The sequence below is a fragment of the Gigantopelta aegis genome, chromosome 2 (genome assembly GCF_016097555.1).
Source record: "Gigantopelta aegis isolate Gae_Host chromosome 2, Gae_host_genome, whole genome shotgun sequence".
NCBI lineage: Eukaryota > Metazoa > Mollusca > Gastropoda > Neomphalida > Peltospiridae > Gigantopelta > Gigantopelta aegis.
Genome location: NC_054700.1, coordinates 22,691,579 through 22,713,100, shown reverse-complemented (window position 1 = coordinate 22,713,100; position 21,522 = coordinate 22,691,579). Strand labels below are relative to the sequence as shown.

The 21,522-nt window shown below is 35.5% G+C and overlaps 1 protein-coding gene across 1 annotated transcript; it reads right to left on the bottom strand.

Annotated features, from left to right (window-relative positions):
* Positions 1-1,089: 1,089 nt before the first annotated feature.
* On the bottom strand, positions 1,090-12,660 carry LOC121382762 (cytochrome c oxidase subunit 5A, mitochondrial-like). The gene is made up of 5 exons (XM_041512345.1): positions 12,542-12,660; positions 10,084-10,217; positions 7,895-7,999; positions 4,115-4,282; positions 1,090-2,032 (listed from the first exon to the last, which is right to left on the bottom strand). The coding sequence occupies exons 1-4, from the start codon at positions 12,615-12,617 to the stop codon at positions 4,136-4,138; spliced, it is 462 nt and encodes a 153-aa protein (XP_041368279.1). The 5' UTR covers positions 12,618-12,660; the 3' UTR covers positions 1,090-2,032; positions 4,115-4,135.
* Between the last annotated feature and the right edge of the window lie 8,862 nt (positions 12,661-21,522).

Below are 21,522 nucleotides of genomic sequence, written 5' to 3'. Positions count from 1 at the left end.
GGTATTAAGTAAATTTCTGTATACACCCTTTCACTTGTGGGAAGTTAAGTTTATTTGATTTTGCTCAACAGCATCTCTAGAATACATTTATTAATTATCATTGGCTTTTGATGCCAAAGCATTTGGTAATTTCGACTCGGTCTTCAGAGGAAACATGCTACATTTTTTCATTAGCAGCAAGTGATTTATACAAGTACTTTCCCATAGACAGGACAGCATATACCACAGCCTTTGACACACCAGTTCTGGGGCGCTCGAAACAGGAAAACCTCCAGTCTGATTCACTTCTTGAAATGCACATAGCATCTTGTTCAAACCGCTGCGTGAAAATAAAGTTGTGTTTAATGAAACCCGAATATATTTTAAACATTTTTGGCATTCAACATATGACCAATTCTTTTTTCATGCTGTCAAAAGAGGAAACTCACTGGATACTTGTTCCAAACAAGCAGGGCATTTGATGTACCCATCCACAGAGGGCATTAGATCCTACAACCTATTAGGCCTGTTTTGTTTGTTTTTTGTTACCTGTAGTGAGGGGGAAAGCATTAGTTTGTATCCCTACACACGAGCACGAAGCACCGTGCCCGGTTTACTGCCTGGAAGGAAAATGAAGAAAGGAGTATTTGTTCAACTACACAGCACATTTTGGCATTAAGAGAAACCCACTGGCATAGGTTTTTCTTGAGACTAAAAGTTTGTTTTGTTTAATGATGGAGCTGGGCGGTATTTGCGGTATACTCAGCTTTAAATGCATGCCCAAGTTTTCCATTAGTAGCAAAGGATCTTTTATATGCACCATCCCATAGACAAGACATCACATACCATGGCCTGTAGCACAAATAACAGTGGGGCCCCCTTCCCAGGATATATATTTTGGGGAAAATAAATATACACATCACTGCGGGGCCCCCATAAGCGTGGAGTCCTAACACATGCTACTAGGATAAACAGACCGATACCAGTGCATCCTTGCACTGCACTGGTTGAGCGAAAAATCACAAGCTATATTCCACCCATGCAGCAGCTTGTTGCCAAACACCCATCCACAATTATCACAACATGGTTCACTCAAAATAATGCACTACATAGAGATAAAAATATTTTAATTGCATCCTTACATTAAATACAAGCACAACTTGCTGAGACCAACTTGCCCTGACCGAGAAAAAGTTAATATCTCTACACTAGAACGATACACTTATTATACAAACAAATTACTTGAAATTTTTATAAAATTGAGCATCTACTATTGAAAATCTAAGTGCAGGACATTCTGAATGCTATTATCCAAATTACTAGTTACATGTGTCGGGAGTCTTTATTTATTGTTCACTGGTCACATCAGGTGCCTGTAAAACCAACGACACATTATACCTTTTTTAAAAATACTGGTAATATGGTGCTGGGTGATTAGTTGTTAGTATAGTTAAAAAAATAAATAATAAAATTAAAAACAAAAATCTAAATCACATAGTTAACAACTAAAATAAATTACTCTCCTGATTTTAATTACCATTAGACTTTCCCCACATTCTGTCCAGACATATTGTGACTGAAAACCCCCATTATAATGACACACTCAAGATATTATAACCATGTCACCTATATCGACTTTGATGAGATTTTCTAGGACATAAAGCTTTTGTATGCCGTCATTTTGCTTTTTTATGGAATATTCATCAAGAGTGGAAGGACGTGGAAGTTGATTTTGACAGATAATGCTGATGCAATGTTTACATACATTAACAGGTCATGTCATTGTTTTTAAATCAGACAGTAATTTCTCTTAGTTGTTTACTATGACGTTTAGACTTTAGGTTCCAGCTTTTGAAATATAGCTGCGTTATTTGTTGAGAAAATTAACTTTGCTAAATTCCATTTCAGTTGATCTAAATCTGGATGCAGTAGGACTGGACACAGAATACAGTAAAGGTGGTGTTCTTTGATCTGATGTTAATGTAGGAATAAATGTCACACACGGAAAAACAACATTCTACATCCACAACAGTTAAATATGTACACCAGCAATCTGAAAAAAACAAGTAAATTACTGAATTAATTTAAGCAACGTTAAATTTTTCTTTTCATTTATAATTTTCCCTTGAAAACGGTAACAATGACACAACAGTATTGTTTATCACTCATTATTACTTTACGAGTTTTACTGGTATTTCTGTGAACATTTGGCAAACTAAAAGCGAACAAGTTCCTGACTACTCAACGATTCAGTAGTAACAAAGGGCCATTGACAGCTTTCAGTGGATGTTTGGGCCACTTAGCACATATGTAAATCAAGGGCAGACAAATATGTTTCTAACAAAGGCTATAAAACCAGCCTCAGTGGTGTCGTGGTTAAGCCATCGGACATAAGGCTGGTAGGTACAAAGTTCGCAGCCCGGTACCGGCTCGCACAGAGCGAGTTTTAACGACTCACTGGGTAGGTAGGCGTAAGGCCACTACACCCTCTTCTCTCTCACTAACCAAGTGTCCCAGACAGACAGCCCAGATACATGTAGCTGGGGTGTGCCCAAGACAGCGTGCTTGAACCGTAATTGGATATAAGCACGAAAATAAATTGAAATGAAATAAAATGACAAGTTTATAAATTACTAATAGCTTTGAGTATGCTTTATGCTGAACCCCAAAAATTACTAGCAATTTGGTGTTTGGTCAGAAATCTGTAGCAAATCATGTTTCATTAACAACACAGCTAAAATGGTGGTACATCATTTTCAAATTATATTTTTTCTTAAATTTCTTGAATAATTTGCCAATTGAACTTCAATTTGCTGTTGATTTGGTAAATGAAAAAAATTGTTTAACGTCACCACTGGAGCAAACTGATTAATTAATCATCAGCATTGGATGTCAAACATTTGGTAATTCTGACTCGTAGTCATCAGAGGAAATCCACTACATTTTTCCTAATGCAGCAAGGGATCTTTTATATGCAGACATGAAAGCACATACCACGGCCTTTGACCAGCTGGCAAATGGCTGTCAAACCTAGACTAGAGCTCTTTTAATGCAGCTGTTTTTAATATAAATAGCTAGACCCATTGCTTGTAAATAAACTCAACCCACCATCACCCACTTAAAAATGGATTTTAGGCATAGTAACCACCACTCATTTAATCGAAAGTATTGCATGCCTACAAATATGTTTTCCATTTGTTTATATCAAGCACTTTAAGAAAGACCCAATCCTACTCCATTTTTTCGGGGGACAAAAAAACATGCCCAGCCCCATCCAAAGTTTATATAAGCAGACTGTTTTTTAAAACACAAGGCCTGGGTCATTTCAAAAACACACGACCTTGGTTATTCAGTTCATATTCACTCTTCCCTGGCCAATAAAGTATAATATTTTAGTCGCCAGCCACTTATATTTAATAGCCAGCTAATATATAAATCATATGCTTTTAGTGCCATTTTACAGCACATTACTAATGTCGTAATTGTTATTAGGACTGCATTCGAATGAACTCTCGAAGGGGTAATTCCTAGTTGTTAAATAGTAATTACAACTGTTTGTTCCACTAAAACAGTGAACAACTATTAATTATCATTAACAAATTCCGTACCCAATAATTTTATTAAACGAAATTATGCGAATTATTATTTTAATGGCACTGCTACGATATGCATTTTAAATTGCAGTACTCATCGAAGGTTAAATAAAAGCATTGTGATAATAATTATTCATAAACTTTTTTTCCAAAGAAATGAACAATAGAAAACAAGTTTAAAAAAAGATAAATTGCTACTGGTCCACTGTGTTTTTCCATGTCCAGTTTTGTTTACAGATTAAAGCAAAATTATTGGAGTCGCCAAATGGCGAATGTGATTTTAGTTTTTAGATGACAGGGAATTTCTTTAGTCGCCATGGTGAGTATTTTACTCACTTTGTAGAGCACTTGTTATTTCAAAACACAAGGCTTGGGTTATTTCAAAACACAAGGCTTGGGTTACACCACTTCTGAGGCTCTGGCTGAGACAGAATAAACACCAAATGTGCATGATCTTACATCATAACCCACCTCCTCCACTTTACTAAAGAAATGCCTGAATACTTAAAACATACACAAGACTGCTGCTTAAAAACACTTACATGTATGGTATACGTATAAAACTACATAGAATAAACGTCTTTCAGAGCAAGTTCTGGTTTTTCATAACCCATGTCATCAGGCGTTAATATGCCAAGCTCGTCCAGTGTTGGTTTGATCTCTTGATGAAGGTATGGCCAGATTTCCTTTACTCTGCGACCACATTTGTCCTAAAACAGAATGGATGACAAATGATAATTTATATACAAGAGTCATTGGATGAATAAAGTTAAGTTTTTTTTGTTTTGCGACACCATTAGAGCACACTGATTTATTCATCATCAGCTATTGGATATCATTTGGTAATGTTGACATATAGTCTTAGAGACAAAAACTGCTACATTTTCCCATTAGTAGCAAGAGATCTTTTATATGCACTAGTCCTCTGCTTTTGAAAAACCCCAAAGGCCCCAACGTTGTTGATAAAAAATATATACAAACTCCGACAAAATCTGTCATTACAAAGGATTTTATTCCAAACGTGGGATGCCATAATAAAGATAATAAAAAACTCATAATTTTAGACACCATCATCCATGCGTAACAACTTGACAAGTAGACCAGCGTGGGCATGCAGAGTTCCAAGAGTACAAATAATTTGATCTCGATAGCTCTGATTGGCCAGTATGCCATAGAGTACTGCGCATCAAATCAATGTTCCAGTCACATGGTTTGTGACTTTCTAACGAATGAAACAAAAATTAAATAGTCAGCAATTATCATTGATTACTGTTACTATAGTGTGTACATATATACATATATAAATAACATATGTACATTCATTAACCTCTGGCTGAAATACAAATATTTAAATGGTTTTATTTTGTATTTTTTAAAGATAAAAAAATAAATAATAAGATGTAAAAAAATAATATACGTAGGCTTATTCCTACATACCTATTATCATTTCTTTTCCTTCTATTTATTATTCTGTCTATTTTTTAATTGTCTTGGTTTAAATTTCATTTCTTCTTTTTTAAAGAAATTATAAAATTACATGATTGCCATTTTTGGGACCTCACGTAAGTTTTGTAGGCTAACAGTTATGAACTAATCAAGACAATTTTACCGACAATGCTGATTTCCATAATGAGTTCATATGTGTAGGCTACAGAAACCACCATTTAATTCAATCCCTTTTCTCTGTTTCTCATAACTATATTAACAGTATAAATCAGACGTTGTGATCTATTACCGTACAAAAGTGGACTGTTTCCGATTAATAATAAATTAAATCTAGGCAAAGACGTTTTGATTGGATTGGTACGTCTTCGAAGATGTCCATTAAACCTGTGGTTTTTGATTTGTATAGACGGGTTTATTGGCCAGTGACGTCAAGTACTGTGCGCGGCCATGTTTATAATCACGTGATCGATTCGCCATTAAGGGAGTGAAATTCGTACAATAATAACATGTGAAGGCATTGCATCTGGGTGCATTTTCAGTATTTATTACCATTTTAGTGTATTTTGTTAAAGCAAAACCAGTATGTCGAATAATACAACCTCATTTAAAGATTATAGATCACATCAAAGTTGGTGGAAGTGTATTAATCATTAAAAACGTAAATAATAAAGCATGTATATAGCCCATATACGCGAATATAAAAGCATAACGAATAATTTAAACTTATGCAAGCAAATATAATTTCCCTGGACACTTGTATAGCCCAATGTATTGAACATTAAAACAATATGTTTAGCCTCAGCGGACGCGGACGAGGGTATAAGATGACACCCCCCCCCCCCCCCACACACACCACCAACCTAAGCTGTTTTGTTTGTACTTGCCTTGGTCATCACCAGTAAGTGTCAAAGGGGTTTGTTTTGTAATTAACTAGTATATAGAAAATTTTATGACTAACCAGAAGCGCATTTTCGGGGTAATTTAGTGTTGTATATTGTGTATGATTAATTTAATTTTAAATCTTTTTCCAAGAAATGAAAGATAATTTTAAAAATATATATTACAATTATAAAATAATAACAAATAAATAAATATAATAAAATAAATAAATAAAAAATTACTATTAAAAAAATTCGACGAAATGGGTGGGGTATGATTTTCGGTGTGGCATGCATGTGTGTTACGTCAGTAAATTAATTATCATGTTATCGCACACATTCAACACCATAATAACTCGTGTGTATATATATAATTTTTTTAAAATAAAATAAAAATAAGAGATAAATATTTGGCAGTGTTAACTGCGCCCCACTTCAACCCCATGTGATCACATCTGGAATATCCCAGAGCTAATAATAGTAAAAGCTAAACGTTGCCATCTACTCTAGATCTAAGGTCAGTCTATCTTTTTTCAAAATGGTACATAATTGAAATGTGTTTTTAGGATGCATTCAGTAAAGTTTCACTTAATAACCATCAAAATTATTCACACTTGCGTGTGTTTAATTTATTCGCTATGCTTTTGTATTGGCGTGTATAGGTGCTTTATTATATATATATGTTTTTAATCATTCACAGATTTCCACCGATATTGATATGAATATACAATCTTTATATGAGGTTGAATTATCCAAGAGACTGGTTTTGCTTTTGCAAAATGTTCCAAAAAAGTCATAAAACCTGAAATTGCACCCAGCTGCAATGCTGTCACATGTTATTGTTGCGTGAATTTCACTCCCTTAATGGCGGCCGTACGGTTACGCCATCTATCGACAACGTCATAAATTGCTGGGCGACAATCGGTAAAACCTGTCTATAGCAAAGATAACTACCAGTCATATATTAAAATCTTGCATGGACACTACCGTTCTCCTAAAAAAAACATTTCTGGTATTATTAAACGGATCTTTCTATCAACTACATACTGTAAATAGTGGCAATCAATATACAAAATTATTTTACATGTGCTGTTTGTCAAGTATAACGTGTTATTTTTCATACTCGCCAGATTGAAATTACATTAGCTGTACGAGCGCACCCGTGCATCTTAAAAGACAAGGTCTGATGCACTACCCCACAGACAGGACAGCACATACCACAGCCTTTGTCATACCAGTCTTGGGGTACCAGTCATACTAGTCAAATGTTAAAAGAAAAAGAAACTGAAATATTATTGGCGGTCGGGTACTGAGATTGGTCTTTGGGTTAGGGTTGCACAATGGTTTAAAATGGTGACCCCCCACCCCACCCCATTCAGTGTGTATGCAAAATTTTATCCAAAATTATATAGTAATTTTTAGACCAAAAAAAAAAGAAACTCTTGGGATAAATAGCGAAAAATCCCCAAAATCTGGAATTCCGGATAAATCTAGAAATCGTCTGTGCTAGTTACTACTTATGAATGTACATGTACGTAAAAAAAAAATAAAAAAAATAAACAGGACATTGATTAATTAATAATCGACTATTGGATGTCAAACACGTGGTAATTTTAGCATATAATCTTAAGAAAGGGAACCTGCTATATATATATATTTCTATTAGTAGCAAGGGATCTTTTATATGCACCATCCCACAGACAGGATGACACATACCACGCCTGTAATATGCACTGGCTGGAACGAGAAACAGCCCAATGGAAGTTATGAATGAACACCTAAATAAAACTCCATCAAAACCGGACATTGTTCATGGTCCCTATACAAAAAAGAACTTCTCTAAACTGAACACCTTTTAAAACTGGACTTTTTACTTGGTCCTGAGGGTGTCCGGTTTGGAGGAGAATCACTGATTACAATATATACACACTAACCAACAGCGGAGAATCACTGATTACAATATATACACACTAACCAACAGCACACTGAAATACAGACCTTTACTGCCTCCAGGTACCGGACAGCCAGGGCGTAATCATCGATACGACGACATGCCTTCATTGCAGCTATAATAATTCTTGGTTCAGGAATTAAATCATAACCCTGCAAGTACAAACAACAAAAAAAACCCTTTAAACATTATTTCTCAAGACACCAATAATCTGTATTATGTAAGTATCCTTTTTTGCAAAAACAAATGTGCATGCAATTGGAAGATAACATCTAGATTGAGCTGTTAAAAATCAATAAAATTGAAACAGATGATATTACTAAAATACAGAAATGTTAACCAGACCTGTCAACCCTCCCGGATTCCGCGGGAGTCTCCCGGTATTTGATAAAATCTCCTCTTCCTGTGTGGAAGACAATTTCTCCTGTTAAATGACATTTTTGTAAGCATAAAAAAAAATTCGATCCTCTTTTGTCAAAATATCATAAGGGAAGTAACTCTGCCCTTTTTTTTTCATTCGGAAAATGTCGACTACTTTCGGTTTCTGAGAATGTAACAGGCCGAATTGTCCCGACTGTTTAACCTTTGCCGAAGTGAGAATTGTGGGATAGCCTATTTATATTGTTAAAAAAGCATATGGAGTTTATAAAATGACGTGTGTTATTATGTTTGTTGTCATCGTAATGGCTATGAAGCGTGTTGCCGCTAATTAACAGGCTGTGTATTGACATTCAGTGTTGCCATATAAAAAAAAACTATTCAATTTAGTTCTAATAACACCTCTGAATTGTAAAATGTCTTCCCACTGGATTACATAATGCAACTATGACAAATCTGAACTGCCAGACTCCCAAGTTGACAGCGATACACACGATGCATGTTAAAATCACATGTCACAGCAAGACAACGAAAAGATCAATTAGCTGTATAAACATACTTGTGTCAGTTAATTTTGTATGTTTGTGCAGTAAAATGTTGGTTATACGGGTACACTTCAAGAAATTATTTTTGTACAATTAAGAAATGTTGTGTTTGACATTGACATAAAGTTACTCATGGAAATGGGTATAATTCCGGTATATTTCACATGGATGTCCATAATGAGGTTTTACTTATCATTAATGAAAATACAATGTTTTTTGCATCATTATAATGATTTTAAGTAAGTACCACGCCACCATTCCTCATTATAGTAAAAACTGAATATTAATGTTTAAGATTTATATAAATTTATCTTTGGTACTTAGGTACACTAACCACAAATGATAATGTAATGTAACCTGTAAGGCTGTAAGCGTAATACCGTAAATGTACTAATTAATAAAAAAAATTCTTGTTCATGTTCTTAACATTTTAGGATAAAATATTTGGGGGGTTTTAAAATATGTATTAAATCAAAATAATATTTAAATCATTTAATATAAACTTTAAAAAAAAAAAAAAAAAAAAAAAAATTAATGCCAAGATCTACGGTTAACAAGTATATATGACATTATATAGTATTCATATAACTTATTGTAATAATGTTTTTTTTTTAATCTTATGATTTTGGGTTAAATTGTGTGAATTTAAAAAATCTCCCGCTTTTTGACAAAATCTCCTGCTTTTTCAACACACACCTCCTGCTTTCTCTTGACTAAAGGTTGACAGATCTGATGTTAACTGACAAAATAAGTGCAGTAGTGATTTTTGTGAGTGCCAATATTCACTGCAGATTCTTAATGTGTTAAACATTAAATTAAATGTACCGTAACAATACTATTGTATACCCAGTTATTGTGTAACAAAAAATCAATTATTACATCCAATTTTTTTCCAAATTAAAACAAACATTTGCCATTGGCAAATTTGGCGAGTGCCACAGATAGCCCTGTATAGATTGGCAAGAGTACCATATGCCGTTCTAACAGCAATTTTGTTATCTTAAAGAGCCTAAGTCTACTTTCCATGATTTTTCAAACCCTACTCCTCACGATTGGTCTGAGGGGTTTGCAATTAATATTTAAGAAGTAATTGACACCCCCTCCCCCCGCAACTTAACACATTTTTATTTTACTCTCCTGGGTTTAAAATAATGTCTGAACACTGTACTTAAGTTTTAAAAAAATAAAAATTTAATTTAAACGTTCATATAACCTGCGTTTATAAGAATAACCATCAGCAAAGTTTCTCATTAAACGTCCAAGACATCTGTGCTTGAAAAAGTATCTGTAGCAATAGTATCAAACTATCATACCTGAAGGTCATTCATAGCTTTTCTCACTTCCCACCCATCAATATTGGGCCTGTTGAAGTAGGCCTCATAACGGGCATCAAAGGCGTCATCACTTTCTTGATGATCCTCATGTTTCTGCCGGACCAACGTAGAGGCTATGAATGTAAATTTTAACAATGAAATCAGTATCCATGTTTTATACAATTAGGCAAGAATCTAGCAAAATAAAATAATTCCTAAATCGATCACATTTTACATACTGTGAAATGATTTTGTTTTTCATGGTGGTCTAATATTCATACTTTGATATATAAGAACGTTAGAGCCATTTACAAGATACAAACATCATCAACTACATTTTACTTTTAAAGAAAAAAAGAAAGACAATGTGTTTTTTAAAGAGTAAATATGCAAGCACAAGCCTTGAAATAAGCAGCTGATCATGGTCATTGGCCGGTACAAATTTGTAACTTGTCATGATTTCACAGTAACAATGTCGATTGCGTCGGTCACCATGTCCAAAGCTCGCGTTGTAGTAAAAGCCGGCTGTTTTGAAGTCAAATACACTTAATGCACCGATTTAAAAAAAAAAAATATTAATAATGAAAAAACACAAATGTGTACCAATGGGATTCGAACCTACCGCACCAGTTTGCAGGGGACTTGACAGTCCAATACGAAGTTCATCTACAGTCCACATACCAGTTTAGTAGGATTTCAGTCTCGATTTTTCGGGAACTCACATTGCAAAAAGTGACATCACACATACTAGTAATCGACCGTTCGTACTTAGTGTATACTTCCTGTGGCATTTTTTTTGTTTAAAGTTTGCAATTCAAATTGCCTCATGGTTAACAATTAAAGGATGGCGAACAAAATAACTTCATTCTTTGATGTAAAAGAACAGACATGTACCGATGACAAATCAAGTGTCCCTGTTCCCAGTATCTTCGGCGTGTGCCCCTAAGATTCCCAAACTAATATCCCGCGGATGAGTCTTGGGTCAGATCATCATGAATCTGACAGTTCAACACAAAGATAATAATAAATGTCATCATTTGGCAGAGTGTGCACTTTACAGTCGCCTGAATGATCATGGTGAGTCAAAACCGTATCATGTATCGCCCGCTTGGCGGCTGAACTTTTCCACATATTGTATTATATATCAAAATGCAAATAACTAATGTTTGTAAGAGATTGGAAAGTTATTTTTTATTTATTGTTTTCAACTGGTTTCTGATTAGTATCAACGCAGCCAAACCCATATAGGACATAATAGTGACCACTTCCCAAGTCTACCGAACAGTCTTAATACCATTCGGAATGCCTCGGCCAGTTTTGATTATGTATTCGAAAACCTCGGCCACGTAAATGTATTTGTAGGTTCAATCGGAACACCTCGGCCATGTCCGTGTTTACTTTCCTTTTAGTTACAATTGGAACAACCAGTCTCGGTGGCGTCGTGGTTAGGCCATCGGTCTACATTCCTTGAGAAAAAATGAAACGCAGAAGTCCGGAATGCATTGCCTGGTTTACGTTCGAAAACGAAACTACCGATGTTGACATTTTTGTCGAGAACGAAACACTGTTCTCGACTTTTCTTACATGTGGTAACCTCCCGGTAACCTGAAGGACCATTGTCGACTTATTTTGATGCCTGGACAAATATAGTTGGGAGTGAACCGACAATTCCTTGGGTACGAAATGGGCAAACTGGTTTGGGGACGAACAATCTTGTATCCTTTTTCCCCCGACTATAAAAATATGAATAAGAAAACTATGTGCACATTTTTTGCATGACGATCTTTGTGGGAGTCATATTGCATGACAGTCTATCAGCTGATCGAAGGTCATGACCTCTAAAAAGATGTTTCACACTGTGAAACGGAAAGTATCACATGGGTATTTTCACTACTGCAGTGCAATAAGACTTAAAGAGTATAATATGAAATGACTTTGGCACAAAATGACTGCATGATGCAATCTTATAAACTTTCAAATGAATTTCATTAAAAATGTTATCGAATGGCAATCAATTTCCAGCTCTCTTAAAACTTTCCAGACAAATGTGGAGAGGAACAGGAGTGATCACTCACCATTCCTTGCTAAGACTGATAGTATGAAATGGCCTGGCAGTTATAAGTTCTGTATTCAACGGTACAAAATCGATGGTACGAAGTGACTATAATTCCCTGAATTCTGTTTGGTTTTTGGTATATTTATGGTAACAAGTTGTTGGCACACACATTAAAGTGTTTTTAATTGGAATTATATACTAATGAATACTAATTAAGTTTAACTTCTATCAACGAAATTCAAGTTTGTATTCAACACTGAATTTGGTCACGTTTCACGGTACTGTGATTACAAAATGTTCACGTTTAATTTTACGTTTTACCATTTCAAAACAAATAATATATTTACCATCAACCGATAATCATACAAATATAAACAAGAAGCATTAGTTATACACAATTACCTATTAATGGCTGTCGTAACGTCTGTTTAGCGGCATGATTAACAGCCGAAGACACTTTCATCAATGCTCGAAACATGTTTGCAATGTGACCTTCCCGGTAAAAGGAAATAGACGACGGAAGATATATCCCACAATTCCCATTCGGAACATTTCGGCCTCAAGGATTCTCCGGTATGGTTCTTAGAATGATCGGCTGTTCAATGCTGACAGTATAGAAATCTTATGCAACACGACTGATGTCATGGGGGGGGGGGGGGGGGGGGGGGGGGGGGGGGGGGGGGGGGGGGGGGGGGGGGGGGGGGGGGGGGGTGGGGGGTGGGGGGGGGGGGGGGGAATCGTGGGGGGGGGGAATCGTGAATCGTCGCATCGGAGGGTAGTAGAGGCCTTCTCTTCAAATATTGGTATACCTGAATATGACAGTCATTCATGAGCGCATGCCCAACACAAGTGTCTACATACCCACTGAGCTCTGTACACATGTGGGTTGCTAGTCACTTCGTACCATGGTCATTTCGTACCATAGTCATTTCGTACCTAATTTGGTCGTTTCGTACCCTGGTCATTTCGTACCATTGCAAAAAGTCATTTCGTACCTTTGTCATTTCGTACCATGGTCATTTCGTACCATTGCAAAAAGTCATTTCGTACCCTAGTCATTTCGTACCTTGGTTATTTCGTACCATAACTGAAAGTCATATCGTACCATGGTATAACAATTTATAACAATCACCCCGGTAAACTTTTGTACAAAATAACATTAAATTACAAATTTGTGGTTAATTTAAGGGATATTTTATCAGCAAGACTAAAAATTATTGCCACTTTGTATAAACATTAGCAATTGGCTAATTTGGCAATCAGTAAGGTAGTTAATGTTTTAATGGCTGTTATTGTTTATTTCTTAAACAAATAAGATGCAAATAAGCAAGTTTGGAAAGAAGACCTAATAAATAAATAATATTTTGTTGGTCTATTACATTGTTTTGTTGTTTTTGACTAATTATCTGAAGCCATTTCACACAAAATCGAAGTTGGCAGTTAGTAGTAAATACCATATACGGCTCTTGTCAGGTAAAATGGAAATAACAGTCGACAGGTATTATGGGTATCAATAACGATATGCTGCACAATAACGTGTTCTGGTTTTCAAACTGTCAAAATAAAGTTTTAAAACAAAACCCACTGCTTTTATGCTATAGTCAATTCGTTTTCTATATACTGGAATGAAATGACTAGGGTACGAAATGACGGGGGTACGAAATGACTTTTCACAATGGTACGAAATGACTAGGGTACGAAATGACTTTGGTACGAAATGACTTTTTGCAATGGTACGAAATGACCAAGGTACGAAATGACTAGGGTACGAAATGACCAGGCAGCATGGTACGAAATGGATGGTACGATATGACTTGGGTACGAAGTGACTATGATTCCACATGGGTTGTACATACATACATTAACACATGCATGACTGTACACTGCCAAACCAATCTTGCAAAAGACAGTCCTAGAAACGCAGTATCTGGCAGTCATGCGCAGCCATGTTAACCAATTATTTTGACTTACCCTTGAGATTTTTAATATGTAACTTAACTGCAGTGGGTATGATACGTGTAACTGGGTTTTAATATGTTTCTTATGTAGAGGATCTGGGGATTATTATTCTATACAAAAACAAATTCCATCGGTATGTAACAGAACTAAAAAAAATAACAACTCCACGCTATGGCTAAGAATATCGGGGCAAGCCATCGGGAAGGACACTGATCTTTTTCTTTGCTCCTTGTATATACCTCCTGTAGAGTCCCCCTACTTTCAAGATCAATTTGCCACCCTAGAAGCTGAAATAGCAACCTACAACATGGCGGGCACTGTACTAATAATAGGAGATATTAATGCTCGCACTGCTGATGCAAACAGTTCTTAAAGACTATATACCGTATGATACAGATGACTTCCTACCCCTTCCTGAAGGATATACTCCAGATTATATATCCAAAAACCGAAACTCACAAGACACGTCTATTAACTCACATGGCAGACATGTCATGAACTTATGCACAACGACAAGTCTCCACATTCTGAATGGGAGAAGTCCTGGGCCCCGTTCCACAAAGCGATCTTAGCGCTAAGATCATCTTAAGTGCATGTGTTAGCTATTTAGGTAAATAAACATGCTTTAATGCACAAGGAACAAGCGCTGTTGACTATGTTATCTGTGAAGAAAAGGGACTTTGCGATATTATAAGTTTAAATGTTAAGGCTATGTCAACTCATTCCATCCACTGCCCACTATCTGCGATTATGAAATGCAAACAAATGTCCATACTAACAGAAGAGACGATACTGCATCCATTGCAACATAAACATAAAATCACTGATGACAACAGTACAATGTATCAACAAGAACTTCTATCACCTGACTCGCTTAGCAAAATACAAAACTTTATGGATACTGAAATATCTGTCCATAACATTAAACAAGCTGTTAGCTCATTAAATGGCATCATGCTAAATGCAGCGTCGCCAACAAATAATATTAATCATCCTAAAATGACCCATAAGAAAAAACATAAAATTGCAACTACTTGACTCCAAACACAATTCAGGGACCTAGCTAGGCAACTAAAAGCAGATCTATTTAATGCTAAACTACGAACCAGATTAATGGATACAAAGAAAAAATACATAAAGCCAACAAACAAGTAGAAAGGGACCCAAAAGAAAAACTATATAACAAAATGGAGGACATACAAAATAATAACCCAAAAGAATACTGGTCCATTATTAACAACATTATTAACAAAACCAAAGATGACGTCGACCTTCCTAACGAACTCGAGTGAAACGCACGACAAATCACTTCCAATCCTTAAACAATGACACCAATTCTTATACGGATGAAAAATCACAATTACTCAAAGAACTTCGTAAACGGAAAAATTAAAAAAAAATATTCCCTGACCGTGACGGCCATATTACAACCCAAGAAGTCTTACTAGCTATTACATGCCTAAAAAATAACAAGTCTTGCGGGCTTGATCTAATATCTAATGAAATGATAAAATTTGGAAAATCAGTATTACTTTCTCCTCTCGTTAAATTGTTTAATGCGGTGTACAAAACTGACATTTTCCCAAACTATTGGACTAAAGGATATATTCACAAAAAAGGATGCAAAATGGACCCGACAAATTACCAAGGAATAACTATAACAAGCTATCTAGGAAAACGATACTGAATAACTGCCTAGTTAACTATTTAGAAAATAAAAAAACTATTATCAGATAACCAGTCTGGCCTTAGGAAAGGTAGAACAGCCGACAACATATTTATTCTTAAAACCCTAATAAACAAACGTAACCAAATTACACAAACGATTCTACATTTGTTTCATTGATTTTCAAAAAGCATTTGATACTGTGTGGAGAGAAGGGCTTAACACATAACAGTACAGATAATTTTCCTCAAATATAGGGGTAAAACAAGGTGATACACTCAGCCCTACCCTGTTTAACATTTTCATAGATGACCTAAATTTTCAATCAACTGTATGTGCACCTGTTACACTAGAAAAAGAAAAACTATCCCATTTGTTATGGGCAGATGACCTCCTCTCTGAAACCCCACACGGCCTGCAGGAATGTCTTAATAGTCTTGATGACTTCTGTAAGCTATGGCACCTAAATATAAACCATTCAAAATAAACTTTTATGATCATACAAAAAGGAAAAAGCCCCACAACTACTAAACTCTACCTAGATAACGATACAATTTCTCAAACAAATGCATACACGTATCTGGGTTGCACTATAAACTCAACAGGAAACTTTACTAAAACTAAAACTGTATTTAGTAATAAGGGATCAAAAGCACTCTTCAGATTACACCAAGCTTTCTCGGGTGTCAATCAACCCCCACATATATATAATCAACTGTTTGATACACTAATTAAACCTATTCTAATTTATAATTTGGAAGTATGGGGCACGGAACTGCATGGCAAACTAAAGAAACACAACCAATACAAATTCTTTGAAATATTAGTCTGAACCCTTTGAAAAATTACATATAAAATTAATCTTCAAGTTTTACGAAACAGTGTAAACATTGCCTGCAGAAGTGAACTGGGGCGCTACCCACTTATAAATAACATACATACAAATATTTGTAAATATTTTATGTACCAAGAAAATGTAGAAGAATCAAGATCTATATTGTATGATGCAGTATCCTGTAGCAAAGAGCTACAAACACAACACAAAACAGCCTGGCATGCTTATTTACAAGATATGCTTGATAGTAACAACATTGACAAAAGTCTATTAACTAACGCTAAAATTCACCCAAAACCAAACTCTAGCTACGTAAGCAAAATCCTTGATAACAGATTACGAACATTTTAAAATTAATCTACAGAACTCTGAAAAGCTGCAAATATTTAAACATATTAAAAACAAATATGAAATTGAAAATTACTTGAAATATATATTTAAAAAAACAACCAATTTTAGACGAGCTCTCACTAAACTACGTCTGTGTGCTCACAGACTGGAAATAGAGATTGGACGTTATAGGAATATCCATAGAAATGAGAGTATCGACCGGCTGTGCCAAAAAGAACCAGAAGATGAGATTCATTTTTTAACTCAATGTCCAATAAATATGCATTTAAGAAAAATACTGTATTATAAAGTCGGTCAAATATTATGTTCTGAGTTCATATTTCTGTCTGAACTGGGGAAATGTGTTTTTGTTCTTGACAGCCTAGAACAAGTAACTCCAACTGTTGGCCAATTCTGTTATGAAATGTTCAACCATAGGCAAAATTAACTTACCAGACCCTCTACTACAACACCAAATTAAATTAACACATATACACACTACACACATACACGTGTATATCGTATAACTATTACATGTATATAATCATTGTCATCATTACTATTACTATGTATCTGATTTAACCATTTTATATTCTTGTTATGCTGTCCAATGTATACCATGCCATTTTATATAATTCATATATAAATAAATGATTTGATTTGATTTGTGTTAATAACACACCCAATCCATACGTCGGCTCCAAATGTAACAGAAAAATCAACCTCCACTGAAGGGATTCGAACCACAAACTCTTAGTGTGAGATTCCAGCGCTCTACCAACTGACATAAGAAGGCAAATTCCCACTAGCTACTGCCAGTAGGTGCACTTTGTACTAACACTACTACAAAAGTTATTATTCAAATCCACAGAAGGGAAATTAGCAACGATTCTACCCTTTGACCAAACAAACGTGTAAGTGTATGCCTACCAGTTATACAAAACAAAACAAACAGAGAGAGAGAGAAAGAGAGAGAGAGAGAGAGAGAGAGAGAGAGAGAGAGAGAGAGAGAGAGAGAGAGAGAGAGAGAGAGAGAGAGAGAGAGAGAGAGAGGGAAAGAAAGAAAGAAGAAAGAAAGAAACCCCAAACAAAAAAAAGGAAACAAACAACCCAAAGCCCAGTGGTAAAGCATGATCAATGCCCGGTCAGTCGACGGTCAAAGATCGATTCCCGTCGGTAGGCCCATTGGGCTATATATTTGCTGTTGTTTCAGCCAGTGCTTCACAATTAGTGTAACAAGGGCCGTGTTATGTATTATCCTGTCTGTGGGATGCTGCTTATATCTCCGGCTGATAATCGGAAAGAGTAGCCCATTGCGAGACGGCAGAAGGTTTTCCCTCATTATCTGTTGGGCCTAACTTTATTCGGGTGTCTATTATACTCTTCAAAAAAAAGAAAAGAACGCAAAAGGGTACAAATGGGTTATAACTCCGATTTTATGTTTCTTACCGGTTCATGCTTTGTGAATATAAGGTCATGTCCCAAACCATTCCGACGGTTACAATTCCAGGTGTACAATTTCCGATTAATAACGCAGCCTAATGTACAATAAAGTTCCAAAATGTGATATATTCGCAAAAAGACGGCAGCCACGTGCAACCATGTCAACCACACTGCACGTGCGTTGTCTGCACGTGCAACATGAACACCGACAGTAAAAAAGTGCAGGGTGTTCGCTTGCCTGGCCTCTGTATCTGGCCGACAGTTGATCCAGGGACATGCCACGTCTCCATGAACCGCAGAGAAACAATGCCATCGGCCGACTAGACTGCGAATCCAGAACGGCCGTTGCCAGGGCATTCCATGTGTCCCCAAGCACCATCTCCAGACGTGGGGAGACTGTGGGACCGTTACCAGCAACATGGATCAACACTTGACCTCCCTAGATCTCGACCACGGGTGGGCAGGACCGCTACATCCGGGTACGCCACTTCGGAACGATTGACTACTGCCACCTCCACAGTACCAGGTTTGCGCAGGATATCCGTACCAGACCGTACGGAACCGCCTACGTGAGGAGGAATTCGTGCCAGACTTCCAGTTTCGAGGTGGTGTCATCTTAACACCACAACACCGTCGACTCCGACTGGTGTGCCAGATTCATCGACAATGGCCTCAACTGCGATATGTGGTGTGACGAGTCCCGATTTCTGCTCCGACGTCATGATGAAGATGTCGCGTGTATAGGCGTCGTGGGTGAACGTTATGCGGGGGGGTGAGTGTCCAGCCATCTCACACACTGGCAGAATTATGTTCGGTGGCAACCTGAATATAACCATTTAATCGAAATGTGTCCTTCCTTTGGGACGAGTTGTCAACAAATCCAGTTGTTTATACCGTTTTGTTTTGTTCGTGGAGAGTAAACCTACCAACGCTTATTTATAACAATTTGTCCTCTTCCTTGGCCATCGATATTTGAACCCAATTGAGCATCTATGGGACGAAATATCTCTAATTAATGTTAAGTACGCTGTCCTGGGCTCATACCTCATTGAAATATGTGCACATTGTCTGTTAAATGGACTAGAGTGATTGTGGACACCACTCCTGGCAACATTTGGTAATTATCGGACTCACCATTCCAATATGTGCATTGTCTGTTAAGGACAGAGGTTAATGGTTATAGCTGTTACAAACTTATACCAAAACGGATGCACCAGTTTAATCACATACCTCTTAAATTTGCATCAAGTTATAAGGTCATGCAAATGTATATTTTACTCACAAGCAAATTTGCTCCTTTCGCAAATTCGTCATGAAAAATTACAAAACATAGTATACACAAAACGCATGCACACAATTTACTCCCTGTGTAAATTTGCTCATGAATAAATTTACTCACATAAGTAAAAGCAAAATTGGAAAACGTTTTCATATTAATGAAAAATTAGGTTTATTATTATAATTATAATAATAATAATAATAATTATTATTATTATATATATATATTTTTTAAATAAATATTTATTGTCCCAGATCATATAGTAGTGTGGGGGTTGGGGGCCCCGAATCACGGCTTTACATACATATCCATTTTCTAAAAAAACAAAACAATATTTTAAAAACAACAAAACTAACAGAAACAGATTCAGACTAAAGTTCAACACATGCATTCGCGTATATAGGGTCAGGATATATACAAGCAAAACAAACCCTGACATATTAACGCAAATATTAAAGCAAATTATTCAAGACATGTCCATAAAAGGACAAACTGGCACTTGGACTTTGACGGTGATCTATAAATACAAATATATACTTTTATGATCAGGGATTTAAACGAGAACAGAGACAATAGCGAATAAGAGGGAAAAGAATCCGAAGGAAGATGATTTTGAAGGGGGAAAAAAAGAAGAAGAATACAAGACAGAAATAAATGACATAAGAAAAAAGAAGAAGAAGTGTTTTGAATTATATAAAACCTGAAAACCCTGCTATCGCAAAACAAGACATACACTAAATCGGTTTTAATGCATCTGTATAAACTATATTTTTCAAATAACAATATATATACTAGTATATATATTAATTGTATTTATATCAATCATTAAAGAAACTGAGCCATTGGGCCAATTCTTTATTATTTTTATTTTTTATAATGGCAACTTTTAAATAGAATATTATCTTTCTATTTCAATTTTTTTTTTTGCAATATATTTTTAATGGCAGTAATTTCTAAAAAATGTATTTTTGTCCAATAAACATAGTATTTTATATATGAATAATTAGCCAATTAAGAAAGTTATCTTTTTCATTATTTATGAAACCAAATATGATTTTATTTTTATTAAAAGTAATTATATTCCCTGGCTTAGTTAATACCTAGTCTTGTACTGCATCCCAAAAGTTTTTGGTCTTATTGCACTCTGCGAATAAATGTGATATGGTTTCAGGATAATTAGTATATACATTGCACATATTCGAATTGACGTAACAAATCATCTGTAAAAATGTATTTGTAGCTAAAATTCATTGAACTCATCTAGGCCTATATTGGAACCATAATAAAGTTGAATCATTCACACACTGAAACGGTAGCAAACACTGCCAAACAGTACTATTCCCAATCACTTGGTATAAAAATAATTCCTTGATTCATGTATTTAGTTTGTGATTTTGACGTTAAGGTCGTACATCCTTTTTGCTTTTTAACAATAGTTTTAGTTTAAATGGAAGAATGGCATTACTTATTGTTACGAAACTGTCATCTTTCAAAGTATCTAATTTTTTATATATAGCCTAAGATTTTACTGCTTTTACCAGTGAAACATAGTGTATGAATTTTTTTGTTGGACGATATATATTTATAAATTTCTCATAAGACAAAATATCACCTTGTTCGTCGAATAGGCCACTTATGAAAATAATACGTTTGCTGGCATATTTGTTTTAATATAAATGGTTTTCGATCCATAAATAGGGCCTATTACACTATTATACCAGATGTTAGTACATACAATATCGTTTTCATTTTCAGGATTATGTTTATTTTCTATATCTACCCAACAAAGTAATGTATCTCTTCAAAACATATTTGGAAGTTGGTTGGCTTTTCCCGTTATGAATGAGTATTTTATCCTATAACTTATCCAT

What these genes read in the sequence shown, in the direction of transcription:
- LOC121382762 (XM_041512345.1), bottom strand. Translation starts at nt 12,617, where the DNA reads ATGTTTCGAGCATTGATGAAAGTGTCTTCGGCTGTTAATCATGCCGCT. An exon ending in AAGCTATGAATGACCTTCAG is followed by an intron (nt 8,000 to 10,083) that starts GTATGATAGTTT and finishes TTGTACTTGCAG; the next exon opens with GGTTATGATTTAATTCCTGA. An exon ending in GGTACCTGGAGGCAGTAAAG is followed by an intron (nt 4,283 to 7,894) that starts GTCTGTATTTCA and finishes ATTCTGTTTTAG; the next exon opens with GACAAATGTGGTCGCAGAGT.